The sequence below is a fragment of the Branchiostoma belcheri genome, unplaced genomic scaffold (assembly GCF_001625305.1).
Source record: "Branchiostoma belcheri isolate BF01 breed outbred unplaced genomic scaffold, Haploidv18h27 scaffold34, whole genome shotgun sequence".
Taxonomy (NCBI): Eukaryota; Metazoa; Chordata; class Leptocardii; order Amphioxiformes; family Branchiostomatidae; genus Branchiostoma; species Branchiostoma belcheri.
This window is the reverse complement of record NW_017803954.1, coordinates 2,598,250-2,612,148: the sequence shown is the minus strand read 5'-3', so window position 1 is coordinate 2,612,148 and position 13,899 is coordinate 2,598,250. Positions and strand designations below refer to the sequence as shown.

The following is a 13,899-nucleotide window of genomic DNA, read 5'->3' as shown; positions in this document are numbered from 1 at the left end:
GGCACACCCAACTAGCCTGGGTACCATCCGAGCCAGCGACAATAGGGAGTCGGCGGTAAGTACGGTGGGTGGCACGCAGGCTAATAACCAACCGGTGGTATCGAAAGATTGTTTGTTTGTTTGTTTGTTTGTTTGTTCAGCATTTGGTTGTCATTTAAGACGAGGTATCAGCTACCTTGTTTGCAGAGTTCGAAAGGTCAGTGAGTGTGGCGTTGTGTTATTTGCTGTGCACGCTTTTCATCATAACACTACATATCTTATACATCATTTATTACTAACCCAGAAAATAATTAACGTAGTGAAATTTCGATTTATGGGAAATTTTTTCGTCAGTTGCTTATAAGCTTCATCGACGTTTACTTCTCGCAAGCCTGTACTTTATGTGTTCGAAAATGCCATAGATAGAGTAATCTTTTTATTACGGCATTGTGCGCAGTCACAAAAATATCGCCTACGTCTGCTTGTCAGCTGTGGGATTCTCATGACCTCGGCACGGGGTATATTATATACCGTATATATCGTCACATCTGTAAGGGTCGTACACACCTTCCGTCAGTACAACAGGCGGCATGATGTGGCGTCTCGTCCTGTTTGTGACCGCTCTCGGCTGGTCAGGTTACTCACAAGGTGGGCACAATGTCATTTATACCAGTCTACACACTGTCACTAAAACTGAGAATGTAAAAGACACGAAATGTTATGCGTGACGTCGCCTACTCAGTGGAAGTTTGTAGCACTTTGAAAAAGCGTACAGCTCTCTGTCATGTCTCCTAATTGCACTGAACTTATTGGCTTTGTCAATAACAAAACAGTAATTCATCGAGGAGTGTATTTCATACAACTGTTTAAATGTTGTATATAAAAACAGAAAAGGTTGACTGACATGTTCTGACGGAAATAATATGCATTTTATACACTGCCATCGTGATAAACCAGCCTGAGAGTAACATACATGTACATGGTTAATGATGGTACATGGAACCGACTTTACAGGTGAACAGGAATATCTCACCACCCTTGAAAAATGGGACCTTTTTAAGGTTCGCGCTTCAGGACCGATGACAAACGCGAATGTCCAAGCTGCTTGCGAAGCTGAAGGTCTCTGGCACCCGTGTTACTACACCGGCCACGGGACGTGTACCGGCGTCTGGACGTCAGAGTGCGTCAAACTGGACGGTTCTGACGGCGGCAGCTGCCGGACCCTGAGCGTTCTCTCCAACTCGCTGTGCGGGACTGTGAACGCGCACGAGTGTAAGGCTCTTGATGACACCTTCGTGTACCAGCCCGGCTCACAGAGCGCGTACGGGGTGGACTACGACACGGGCCACTGGGGCATGGAGGGGGCCAACCACACCGACAAGTACGCTCTCTGCGCAGGTCAGGGTATTTTGACATACGTCTATTTACTAACTTACCAAACGCTAAGCAAACGAACAGCAAAGCTAATAACAGATCACGAATTACAGCTTCTGCGCTTCGGAGGTGTCTTGCATCAAAAGAAATGGGATTGGTGCATCCTCATCATAAAACAATAAGCACGTTAGCCTACATCATACCCGGCCCCCTGTCCAACATTCCTACGTATGGATGAATGATTTCCTCATGTGATACAACGTATATATTTATCACCAATAACAATGGTCACATTTGTCGTAGGTCGATCGTCGTACGATTTTGATACCGTCGAATTTCAAGGAAGTGGTAACGGGATCTACGCTTTAGACAGCCTTCTCCGTATCGGGACAAATGGATTTTGACACAGGCACCGCTATACCAAGATTGCCCTCAAAGTGCGATCATCCGATGTATGTGACTAGGTCCTAAGTAATGCATAAACGGGCAGATGTTTAACATCAGTAACCCTGAGATGTGTTTTCTTTTCATTGAAAAGGTAAACAAGAGTACCTGACCACCTGGGATGGGCTGACTTTCTACAAAGTTCGTGTAAAAGGCGAGATGACGAATACAAACCTGGTGGCGACATGTGAACTGTCGGGGATGAGCTACCCCTGTCACGGCACAGGTCTGGGTACATGTACGTCCCACTGGTCATCTGACTGTCTCCGCTTCAGCCACACCGGCAGTTCCTGTCAGAACACCCTGACTTTCCTCTCCTCACGACTGTGTGGCACCACAACCGCCTACCGCTGCCCGGCTCTGCAAAACACGTATGTGAAATATCCTTCTGGCTACCACGATAGCACCTACGGCGTGACAACGAGTGGCTGGGATTCTAGTGGATACAGGAGTAGCGACCGGTACGCCGTATGTGCAGGTACGTTTCGACTTCAGCCTTCATATACCCGCTTGTAGCACACAATAGCTTAATGATTGTCACAATAGCTTAATGATAAACCTCACATATTCAGTGACATCCCGAAGCATGTGCAAGATTGGTGAACCATTAGTCTTTTACTACACATCCTATGTATATCTAGTTCATTTTTCAGCCATCGCTTCAAGTCGAAACATGCAATGTATCTATCTATAAATATGAACATTTGACTAACCACCTGTAACATTTCAGCCCAGCACTGTGATATCTCCCCATGTCTCCACGGGACCTGTGTGCAGGCCCTGAAGAACCACACCTGTGTGTGTGACGCCGGATGGAGTGGAGAGTACTGTGATACATGTGAGTCATCAGACTTTTCTATCTCTAAACTACATGATCAACCTAGAAGATCATGGGTGATTTGAGAAATTTTCTATTGTTGTAGCCAAGCTTCAAGCTACTCATCTGTCTAGGCTTTTATCATAAATTTGGGTTCTGCTCTGTGGGTTTGTGTATTTGTTTGTCCGGATAGAGTAGGTTGACAGCACGTGGGTGAGGGCACAGTGACAGGCAGAATGACAGAAAGTCAAAGGTGATTTTTGACTGTTTGAGCCAACAGGACATGGGAGAGTTCAGGAAGCCGGGGATTGCCTTCTTCCCGGAAGTCTGATTTTTTTGTCTTCTTTCCGGTGATTTCTTGTTTTCTGAGTAATTTTACCTTCCCACAGTGACAGACATCTGTAGCAGCAATCCTTGTCTGTCCGGGGGGACCTGTGTGACTGAGGAGACCGGCTACAGCTGCACCTGTCCTCCACATACAACCGGAAACAACTGTGAAACAGGTGGTGTTCTTGTTTTCCTTTAAGATGCACAAAACAGTGTTTGTGGTTTCCTCATATACACATGTAGAGATATTGAAATAGAAGTCACAGGAGGAAAGTAACGTTCCCTGTAAATTTCATAACTGTCCCGTATTTCTTTATGTTCAGAGAAAACATAATACACTGTAGGTATGGCCTAATCAAATAAACCACGTCTAATCACTTTCCTTCTACATTTCCTATGGACATTTGCATATCAAATATTAATATTATAGTTCGTTGACCCTTTGTTTTTAGTACGGTAACTAAAAACTACTATCTCACAAGTTAAGGTTAAAAGTTAAAAGTCCTTCCCGCAACCATAAGCATGGTCATCATGATTTTGTTATTTCTGTCCATCGTAGTCCTCCATACCGACAAGTGTTACCGGATCTCTGCCGACCGCCTGCCCAACCAGGAGGCCACCATGGCGTGCGAGGACATCCACGGTCACCTCGTCAAAATTAACGACCCCGTGGACCAGCAGGTGCTGGCCGGCTACCTGGACACTGGGCGGAACGTGTCGTTCTGGACTTCAAACAAGATCTCTACCATGTCTCTGTGCACATGCGCGGATGGAGCACCCCTTTCCGGTAAGTAGTGGTATACCCTCTCTTTCTTACAGCATAAATGTCATCCGATTCGTATTGATGGACAAGCACTAATAATCAAAGCCCATGCGGTTCCAGGACAAGCTGCTAGGGGGACCAAACTTACACTACCTTTTCCTGACATAAAAAAGCTATCTGTCACAAAAAAACAAGACCATAGCTTGTCCAAGACAAAAGATACAAAGCCCAGACTTGCTTCTGCAAACACCAAGGAAAGCCGCCAGGAGGCCCAGACTTGACTCCCAACACCTACCCACATACCACAAGCATCATCACATTCCATCAGGACCTCAAGTTCGTAAGATGCTGACCACTTAAGTAGAAACGTAGTTTCTGATAAATATTGCAAATGTTGCCTCATCTTCCTATGTAATTCGTAGCGACGTCACCCTGGATGTACTCGGCTGCGGACCAAGACATGTGCGTTCTGCTCGACAGCGAGGCGGGCTACACGGGAACCTACCAGCCATGCGCGGAGGAACACAACTACGTCTGCCAGTCAGGTAAATGTAAATGTGCCTTTTGCTGTATAGTAGATGGTCCACTTCCATGGATAGACAAACAATGGGGTCAAAGAAACGGGACCATTTCATGAACAGTTGATTTACTACAATGACGTATAAAGATGAGGGCCGCTGAACTTTATATGTAGAGCAGAAGTTTTTAGAACGTATCTCATTTAATGACATGGTCGCCGCTGCTAAACGTTTATTTTCCGTTGTTCTTTAGAGGCTGTGACATGTCAAATCAACGAGTGTCAAAATGGAGGAAACTGCTCGTCTTGTTTCGGTGATTCCAGCGTGTTCTGCGACTGTCCCCAAGGGTTCACCGGTACCTTCTGTGAAACAGGTAACATGTTGTTTCTTACAACATTTTATTTGGCCAGTCTTTTGGCCCGGGATGATCCTCAGATTGAGACATTGTTTTTTTATATTCCAACATATATTAATGCCGCCACCAACACAGGGGACAATACAATACTCATTTTCACCAGACCGAAGTGAGGAAAGTCGTGTAAAGTGCCTTTCCCAAGGGCACAAGATCGGTGGCATGTCAGGACTCGAACCCGGGACCTCTTGGTTCCGAGTCGAGCACTCTGCCGCTACGCCACACGAGCCCACAAGACATTGTTTCCATGGCGTTTGCATCTTATCCATTGTAAGCTGCCTTACGTATACGTTACATTTGAATCATTCATGTAACACTTTGAGTGTCTTCTCAAGCTCAACATGTCCTATCTGCCTTACAGTTGACTGGTGCGACCCAAACCCATGTCCGTTAGACTGGGCATGCGTGAACCAAAATGGTGGAATCTACTGTGCAGGTACATTTTTAGTCTTTTTTTCTGGCTTTTTGTGTCTGAGCTTCTCCACAAACAGACACTCTTTCTCTGATATGGTAAACAGCAATACTTTTATATGCTTCCACATTTGATGAAGTCATGGTTTGGTGTGACAAAGGTACATACGCATGTTGGTATATCGGCATTGGTAAATAGTCAGGTGGAGGCAATGTAATGGAAACCAGTGTAGAATAATCTGTAAACCTGGAAGGCTGTTATGTCTGGTCGACAGGTTTGGCATTCAACTTTGACCTAACACGATTACTCATTCAAATAATAACCCTGTATACTTCCATGTTTGTCTCATCTAAATGATCCTTTCTCTTCCTCCTCAGTACCATCCCGAGAGAGAACCAGTAGTTCGAGTTTCTGTGCCGCGGCTCCCTGTGGTCCAGGTCTGACCTGTAAGGAAGATGATACAGCTGGATACTTCTGTCTTAGTGGCTGACATGTCATCATAGTCCTCATTGCCTTGCCCTCGGTACAGAAATTGCTAGAGAAAAGTGTAACACCCTAAACACCAACTACTTGACTGAAAAGTTACTTGTAATGGAAGAAGACAAAATTGAATAAAGATGTTGTGCAAAATACCACGGCTCGGATGATGTTCATTATGGCGAGAAAGCGGGAATAGACAAAAGTAGTACGTTTACTCACTTGTCAGAGGTTGGATTACTGGTCAACAAGTTCCCTGAAATGCTTTGATAACGTCGTATGTTTTCCGTGAGAAATACAAGTATAGGAATTAACCATCTCAACCAAGGCTTGAACTTCAACATTTCTGCAATGTGTATCTCATTTTGATGTATGAGAAACCTTCTTTACTTTATTCCAGTGAACATAATAACTTTAAAAAATGCTGTCACAGAAAACAAGTAGCATTGTTTTTTTCATCATCACACTAGCACACACGGGCTAAACGACAGGATTGTACAAAACATGATGTAGCAGGAATTTTCAGCATGCACCATCAAAACATTTGCTGTGGCCGTTTGACTTCGTTCGTTTTTTAAAACTTTGTAACGATTGCGGAGAGTTTGGTCATGGGTGGAAATGCATGTATTTTGAGCCCCAAGGCTATGGGAATGACACAGCTGAGTAAGCTGGAGCTGCCTAGCTGTTGGTGGGCAACAGGAAAAGAGGCGACCCGCCTCTGCGATGTACATTTAAAAGTCAGATATATAACATGCCATGTATAGTTCATGCATACATTGCAATTGTACGTCCACGAAGATTGCCACGTTCATTGCCATCTCTTAGCAAAGTCACCTATACCTATACGAATGTAGAGACTCGTGACACTTGAAAGAAAGTACACATATATGCATGTTTGTTTAGCACCTTAACCACTGTATGCATGTCTTTATCTGTGGCCTGTGGAGAAAAGGCCATGTTTCTTTTTATGGGCTACCTTCCAGTGGTCACATGTTACTCTCAAGGCAGAGGTTTAGGCTTCGGCTTATTTTTGTCGCGTTTTAGGCGTTTTTATCAGGCTCTCTTTTTTGTACTAGCCTAACAGGTGGCAAATTGTAACTGAGTGGCAAATGGATACTGCCTGGCCAATTTGATACTGTCTTTGCAGCACCAGAAGATCTACTTGGAGATGTGGCAGATACAGCTTTAGCTACGCCGTGCTGGATATCATGTATGTTATAGCCGCGTTTTTCGGTATCTAGTGAGAAGAAATCTGCCGTCAAAAGTTTTATCTGGTTCAGTCGTCTTTAGGCTGTACTCATATGGTAGATCCAAGTTGTCCGCATGATGACAGTTTTATGTCCTATGTGAACCACTAGAGAAATAACACGCGACCACAACGCAGATGCTTGTAGGAAACAATTGTAAGGGTGACGGTGACCTAACTACCATGGTAACATTGGTATTTTATAGATATCATTACACCACCTGTCCCTGACATACAGATGTATGTTTCCCATGCCCCCAGGACGCGGCATTACGAGTAAACGTACACACACAGGCCTGTCCACACGACACGCAGTCTGACGCTAACCTGACAGAAGGCAGGGATGGCGACGCTCCTTCTTTTTGCGGCGGCTTTAGTCGCGTGGACGGGCTGTTCTACAGGTGGGCATGCATGTGATAGGTCGAACAGAGGACAAGATCTAAGATATTAGTCAAACTAGTCATATGCATGCTGTGTAAGGGTATTTTAGCGGTTTTAATTTTGCAGTTCCTGGCATAAAAAAGTTATAAAAGGATGTGCAGATACCAAATTTTCATTATTTTTTTCTAAATTCCAACAGGTCAGCAAGAGTATCTGGCCACTATTGGCGAATGGGACTTCCACAAAGTGCCCACTGTGGGCCCCATGACTAACACTAACGTCCAGGCGGCTTGCGCGGCTGCGGGTATGTGGAACCCCTGCTCGTACACCGGCCACGGCGCGTGCGGCCACGGCAGGACGGACTGCGTCTCGTTTGACGGCGGCAGCGCGAGCTGTCGTACCCTGAACGTGATCTCAGACCTGCTCTGCGGAACTACTGAAGCCCACACCTGCAAACCGCTGGATGACACCTTCGTGTACTCCCCCGGCTGGCAGAGTGACGACAGCGCCTTTGGTCTTGACTACGACACGGGCCACTGGGGTATGACAGGGGCGGACTACACCGACAAGTACGCTCTGTGTGCAAGTAAGGGTGACTGATTATTCATACCAACATACACAATATAATCGTACGTCAAGCAATAACATAACCCGGGCATAACCATTTACAAGGCGTCCAGAAATCACACAAAAAGTCTCACCGGCCACTTGTTTTTTTTTTTCAGCCTCTGCATTCTGGGTTTAAAGCCAGAATCATTTATTTACAAGTTGTTCGTCTGTTTTCTCTACAAGGCCACCAAGAGCACCTGACAACCTGGGACGGATGGGCCTTTTTTAAAATCCGTGCTTTAGGCACGATGTTGAACGCCAACATCCAGGCGACATGTGAGCGTGCGGGGATGAGCTACCCCTGCTGGTACACAGGTCACGACCCGTGTGTGCAACATTACTACTACAGCGACAACTGCATCAAGTTCGACCACGCCGGAGGCAGCTGTGAGACTACCACAGCCCTCGCCGGCCAGCTGTGTAGGACCGCGACAGATTATTACTGTATGGCCCTGAACTACACTTTCGTGTACTCTCCCAACCACGCCTACAGCCAGGGGATAAGGTACGGCTCATACAGCAATTTGCGTGGGGACAGCTACAAGGATATGTACGCTCTCTGTGCAGGTAAGGATAGTCCTAAATCAAATTCTGATTAACATTACTAACATGGATAATACCTCTAATCTCGATCATCTAAAAATCTATAAAACGACAGCGTCTTTTATGCATGAAGGTCTGGTATATTGCTGGCAATTATACCTTTTTGACCAATTCACAAATATACATCGAACACTCTGTTCGTCGTATGTTCTGGGTCAAAAAGTTGGCAATGAAGATATGAAGTAAAGTAAGCAATTGTTGATAGGATAAAAACAGAAGTATTGACAAGTAGTATTGATCCCTCTTCAGCCCGGCAGTGCCAGATCTCCCCATGTGTGCACGGGACCTGTGTGCACGGGGTGAAGAACTACACCTGTCTGTGTGATGTGGACTGGACCGGAGAACACTGTGATGAAGGTTGGATATTTACTTCCGAGTACATCGTATGTATTGTTTTGGGTGGTTGAGCTGTGGTTTGTATGTCCTGACTCTAGGTTGACAGCAGGTGAGTGGGGAAAATTGACCGGCAGAATGACAGGAGGTTAGAAGGTCAGTTCAAAAACACCAAATACTTCTTTCACAAGTTGGCAAGACTAGTTACATTGGTCTGAGTGGAAGGTGAGCAGGTCAAGATCGATTCTCTTTTCCACATTATTATACACAGAAGGATTCCTCGTCTTCATTACTTGGATGTTGTTAAACGTGTTCCTCCAACCCTGTATCGTCTGCAGTGATTGACAGCTGTGCAAGCAATCCGTGTTTATCTGGAGGGACGTGCATGGATGAGGTGGGCGGCTACAGCTGTGTCTGTCATCCTCACACGACGGGGAAGAATTGTGAAACAGGTATAGTCTTCATTTACTGACCTTAACATAGATGGAATCAATGATTTACTGAGGCATTAGGCTAACAGGAATTACTTGTGCGTTACTTGGGACACCATCCCACATTTTATAAAGAACAGCTACTACTACAGGTTTTATTCCAATACAAATACCATATTGTTTTCTCTCTGTCCCAGTGCTGCACATCGACAAGTGCTACCGCTTCTCCAACGACAGCCTGACATACCAGGAGGCCTCCGCTGTCTGTAACAGCATAGGCGGGCACCTGGCCGACATAAAGGACAGCGGTGACCAGCAGCTGCTCGCCAGCTACATACAGGTGGGGCATGACGTCAGCACCTGGATCTCCGCCAGTACAAGCGTGTCTCCGTTCGGACTGTGTGACTGTACAGATAACACTCCTCTGTCTGGTAATCACTTCTTATTTTTCATCTGAACCATGTTTGAATTTGAGTTCATGATAACCCAACATTTTAATTAGCCAAGGTGTTGCCTCCGCCCCTAAGGCGTCGCCAAAAATAGAAAAACAAAGTGGTAAAGGCACTGTACTGGACTAGTCCAATATATAGGTTCCACATTCAGAACCTGTTGTTGTGTCATCGTCGTTGACGTTTCTAGATCCAGAGTTGAGAAAACCTCTAGGGGAATGTTTTCTGTGTATACAGGGTTAGCATTTGCTGGTGCGATTGGCAAAAAAGGCTAAATAAAGCAAATATGATCACGGCTGTTTACTGACCATCTGTAGCGACGGCTCCCTGGATGCAGAGAAGTACCAAGATTGACGTGTGTGTGCTACTGGACAGCTCCGTGGGCTATCTGGGAACCTACCAGTCATGTAACGACCAACATCAGTACGTCTGTGAAACAAGTGAGTACATACTCTTCACGACCAGGGCATCCTAGTTTGTTCAAGACACAAGTCAGAGAGCAAAATTTAACAGCTTAATTAACAGCTGACGGTTGTGTTTAATTCACTACGGGCCACCGTAGTTTGCAAGCCTTGCCTTCTCCTGTTGCACCGTGCCTCCTGTCAGCTTTCAAAAATAGCGGTTGCCCCGGTATATGCATGCAACCGCTGCTTTTTGACAGGGCATTCCTGCAGGTACCATAGCCTATTGCATAATACTTGGGACTTTGTGGACTTTACTTTCCAGACGTGACGTCATGCCAGCCGGACGTGTGTCAGAACGGCGGAGTCTGCAGTTCGTGTTTTGACGGTTCCAGTGTCTTCTGCACCTGTCCTCAGGGCCACACGGGAACCTTCTGTGAAACAGGTGTGTTCATTTCATACATCATTTCAAAGACAACGCAATGTCAAACTGTTTTGAATTTAGTATATACAGCAGTCACATAAACAGATACATGTGTGCATGTAGATGTAGATGTTGATGTAGCATTTTATTCATGAAATCAAATTATTATTATATTGACTAATTGCAAGGCTGCCGTATACAAATAGGGTGCTCAGTAGACTGGACTAATTAGTATCATTCTATTCTCACTGTTTATATTTTGTATTCCAGCCGACCTGTGCGACCCGAACCCCTGTCCGTTTGACTGGACCTGTGTGGGCCAAACAGGTGGATTTCACTGTGCAGGTAGGAAACATTCAGCTGCGTGTCTTATGTTCAATTTTCGTCTTACCGGCAGTGGCCAGACATTGGTTGTTGCTCTGCCGTACTGCAGCTCAATTTCTCTACGTAATAAAATTAACTCCAAGCGATACAAATCTTGACAATATGTACCTGACGTATTTTTGCAGTACCATCTGCTGTGAGGGCCACCAAGTGCTGGCTTCTGCACCGCGTTCTCTTGCGGTCCCGGTTGGAACTGCAGGGAGGATGGAACAGCTGGGTACTCCTGCATCCGTGGCTGACGTACGACCACGCGTCATCACAGAGTTCAATCGGTTTCATCTCCAACAAACGACTTCCTCCACATATCTTACCTTGAACTTGAACAGCTTGAAACCTGAATACAAACCATTGGGGTTAAAGCACTATTCCAGTGGTGGAAGAATAAAAGAATAGAAATCATCACAGAGAACCTCTTTGACACTCACTTACTTAAAGGCTAGTCGCAAAGCACCATACATAAAACAACTGGAGTTTGACTCTAATAGTCATTTGAAAGGGAGGTAAAGCTGTGTTGAATTATAATGCGAGAGGATGTGCAGTTCCATTCATCTACACACGTAGGTGCAATTGGAAGGTAATTCTACATATCAAATGATAAAAATTAAATCTATGCCATCTAACAGTCATCAGCATTTTTTTCGAGGAAAAATGTGATATCTATTGAACCGTACATCTCGGTAATGGATATGCAACGTTAAGTAACAATCAGCATATTGTTTTATGTCGTCACTCGCTCTGACTCTGTGCGTTCCCAGGGCAACTTGCAATCGATGCAAGGTCAACTAAGGTTATCTCTTTGCGGAATATCAAACGTTAGTAATCAAATTTGTGACCTAATGTTAACAGAGATATGTCTATAAATATGAACTATCAAAGAACAGCGCCCAAAGGATATCCTCACTAGTTTGACCCGTACACATGCCCGACGTCAGAACAAGCCTTTCATCTCAAGTGTCCTGACCGGTGAGGCAGCTGTGGAACTCCCAGGGACTGCTGAAGACGTGACGTAGTTTCTTTGACAAGATCTTGAAACACAAAAAAGTAGTCCTGCTTTACAACTACGATGGCGAAGATGCTCTTGTTTATCACTTGTATAATCGAGGCGGTAGCCCTGTCGCAAGGTAGGTACTAGATATGTATATGTATATGCATGTATATGCATCAGAAATTTTTGTGTAGGGCGGCAATACTTCGCTTTTGATTGGTGATACAACTAGTGTAGTCATGCCTATTTCTCGGAGCCCATAGCTTTAGGTCTTTCGATAGACAAGTAATTCCTTTCTTTATGACTATTGCTTTGGGTACATGGCTACGCCGACTTGAATTGCTTCTAGAAATATTCAGTCCGTTACAAATTACAAACGCATAGGGATGATAACATCTGGTGGAAATAAACCCCAGACCATTCTGAAGGTTAAGAGTGCAGGAAAATCGACAGAAAATAACCTAAACGATAGCAATCCATATTCCATATTTGGCCAATAGCTATTCCCTTGGCCTTGCTATTCCGGACCTTTAGAGTGTTTTATTCAATGTCTTTCGTGCTGGTGCAGCACCTAAAGCTAAGATGTAATTACTGAATCCTACTATTTTTGTCTCCCCTCTTAAGGTCAGCAGTATGTGACCAGTGAAGCTGGATGGGCTTTCCACAAAGTTCTCGTAACAGGCGCCATGACTAATACCAATGTGAAAAAGGCATGTGAAGCTGCGGGGATGAGCCTCCCTTGCTACTACTCCAACGACGAGTGTTATTCAGGCGTCCACTGGACGTCTGACTGCATCAGTTACACCGCCGTGAACGGAGAGTGCCGCACCCCGTTCGTGCTAGCTAACGCGCTGTGTGGAGCCTCCCCTGACCACGGAGCCAGCTGCCGGCCCCTGGATGACATCTTCGTGTACTACCCGTACCGGGCGTACGGTGACAGCGCCTGGGGTACTGACTACGACACCACCACCTATGGACTGAACGGGTTAGACTTCAAGGACAAGTACGCCCTGTGTACTGGTAAGTGCGAAGCGTCCGTGACTGTACATGTATTCAATAAACTAATACGTAACAATTACTATAGGTAGTTTGATTCTTTGTTGTTGTTCACTTGTTGTTGTAATCTTTTTTCATTCATAGCTGACTATAGAAAAGCGAACGCGATTTTACCGACATAATCTGGAAGTGCTTTATGAGAAGTACTCAACTCCCTGCAAAATGTTAAGTTAAAAACATACCACATACGACTTTTGACGCCGGCAGAAAAAAATCATTAACAAAATCAGCAATCCTATATTATTTTCCTCCACAAGACTGTGTAGTATTATCATTAAAAAGTGCACTTTTCTGACCTTTCTTGGCAGATTTTGACAACTGTGTGAGCAGTCCTTGTAACTCCGGAGGGACATGTGAGGATCGACTGTACGGCTACAGTTGTTACTATAGCAACGGTCACATTGAAACACGTGAGGAAGCACTTTACACAACGATATGCCTCATACTAGTAACAACAACATGCTTTTCAAATGTACATCATTGCATTTACATGTATATTGTTTCTGCATGTGTACCATCCTGGTTAGTTTTAAACATGTCCGCCCCAATGGTCGCTACCTGGAGCGGACGTGAACTAACAGGTAGGTACACAGGCTTGGGGTATTGCCAGTCGTTTTTTTAATGTACACTACAAATAAAATATGTTTCACAGATTGGAGAGAAGATTTTAAAATCTCGGTTCTTGATGAAAATAATTTTAAGAACAATTTGGTAGCCTTCATCTCATGTCAAAATTTGTCATATGACATGTGATATATGATCATTATGCTCTCTAACCATTAGAGTTGGCCAATCGCTTCCACAGACATTGACGCATGCGACTCTAATCCTTGTCAAAATGGCGGGAGCTGTCATGCGCACAATCACGGCCAGATCTTCCACTGTACCTGTCCTTACGGTTTTGTGGGGGAAACCTGCCAAACCAGTGAGTAATTAAACTGTCAGATTTCTAAGATGTCTTTCTGAAATTCCGTTGTCATGATTTTTTTTCTTACACCAATTTCTTTTTTACTGCAACCAAGGAGGTTCAGTTGATGAATCTTTTGTGAAACATTGACTTGAGTGACCGTTTTG

The 13,899-nt window shown here is 44.8% G+C and overlaps 3 protein-coding genes across 4 annotated transcripts; all 3 read left to right on the top strand.

Annotated features, from left to right (window-relative positions):
- Positions 1-511: 511 nt before the first annotated feature.
- Positions 512-5,666, top strand: LOC109475658 (neurogenic locus notch homolog protein 1-like). Of its 2 annotated transcripts, none has more exons than XM_019776413.1 (10): positions 512-627; positions 994-1,377; positions 1,892-2,275; positions 2,528-2,635; positions 3,004-3,117; positions 3,501-3,728; positions 4,127-4,249; positions 4,476-4,595; positions 4,996-5,070; positions 5,424-5,666. In XM_019776413.1, the coding sequence occupies exons 1-10, from the start codon at positions 570-572 to the stop codon at positions 5,534-5,536; spliced, it is 1,707 nt and encodes a 568-aa protein (XP_019631972.1). In that variant the 5' UTR covers positions 512-569; the 3' UTR covers positions 5,537-5,666. The 2 variants fall into 2 exon arrangements, with proteins under 2 accessions (XP_019631972.1, XP_019631973.1); XM_019776414.1 differs by having other exon boundaries at positions 994-1,382; positions 1,897-2,275.
- Positions 5,667-7,077: 1,411 nt separating this feature from the next.
- On the top strand, positions 7,078-11,183 carry LOC109475657 (protein jagged-1-like). The gene is made up of 10 exons (XM_019776412.1): positions 7,078-7,170; positions 7,350-7,736; positions 7,943-8,326; positions 8,612-8,719; positions 9,034-9,147; positions 9,324-9,557; positions 9,893-10,015; positions 10,302-10,421; positions 10,671-10,745; positions 10,910-11,183. The coding sequence occupies exons 1-10, from the start codon at positions 7,113-7,115 to the stop codon at positions 11,098-11,100; spliced, it is 1,794 nt and encodes a 597-aa protein (XP_019631971.1). The 5' UTR covers positions 7,078-7,112; the 3' UTR covers positions 11,101-11,183.
- A 501-nt stretch (positions 11,184-11,684) lies between these two features.
- On the top strand, positions 11,685-13,758 carry LOC109475437 (fibropellin-1-like). Its single transcript, XM_019776038.1, has 4 exons — positions 11,685-11,905; positions 12,394-12,789; positions 13,134-13,235; positions 13,631-13,758. Exons 1-4 carry the CDS (start codon positions 11,848-11,850, stop codon positions 13,756-13,758), a joined length of 684 nt encoding a protein of 227 aa, XP_019631597.1. The 5' UTR covers positions 11,685-11,847.
- The last annotated feature ends 141 nt before the right edge of the window (positions 13,759-13,899 follow it).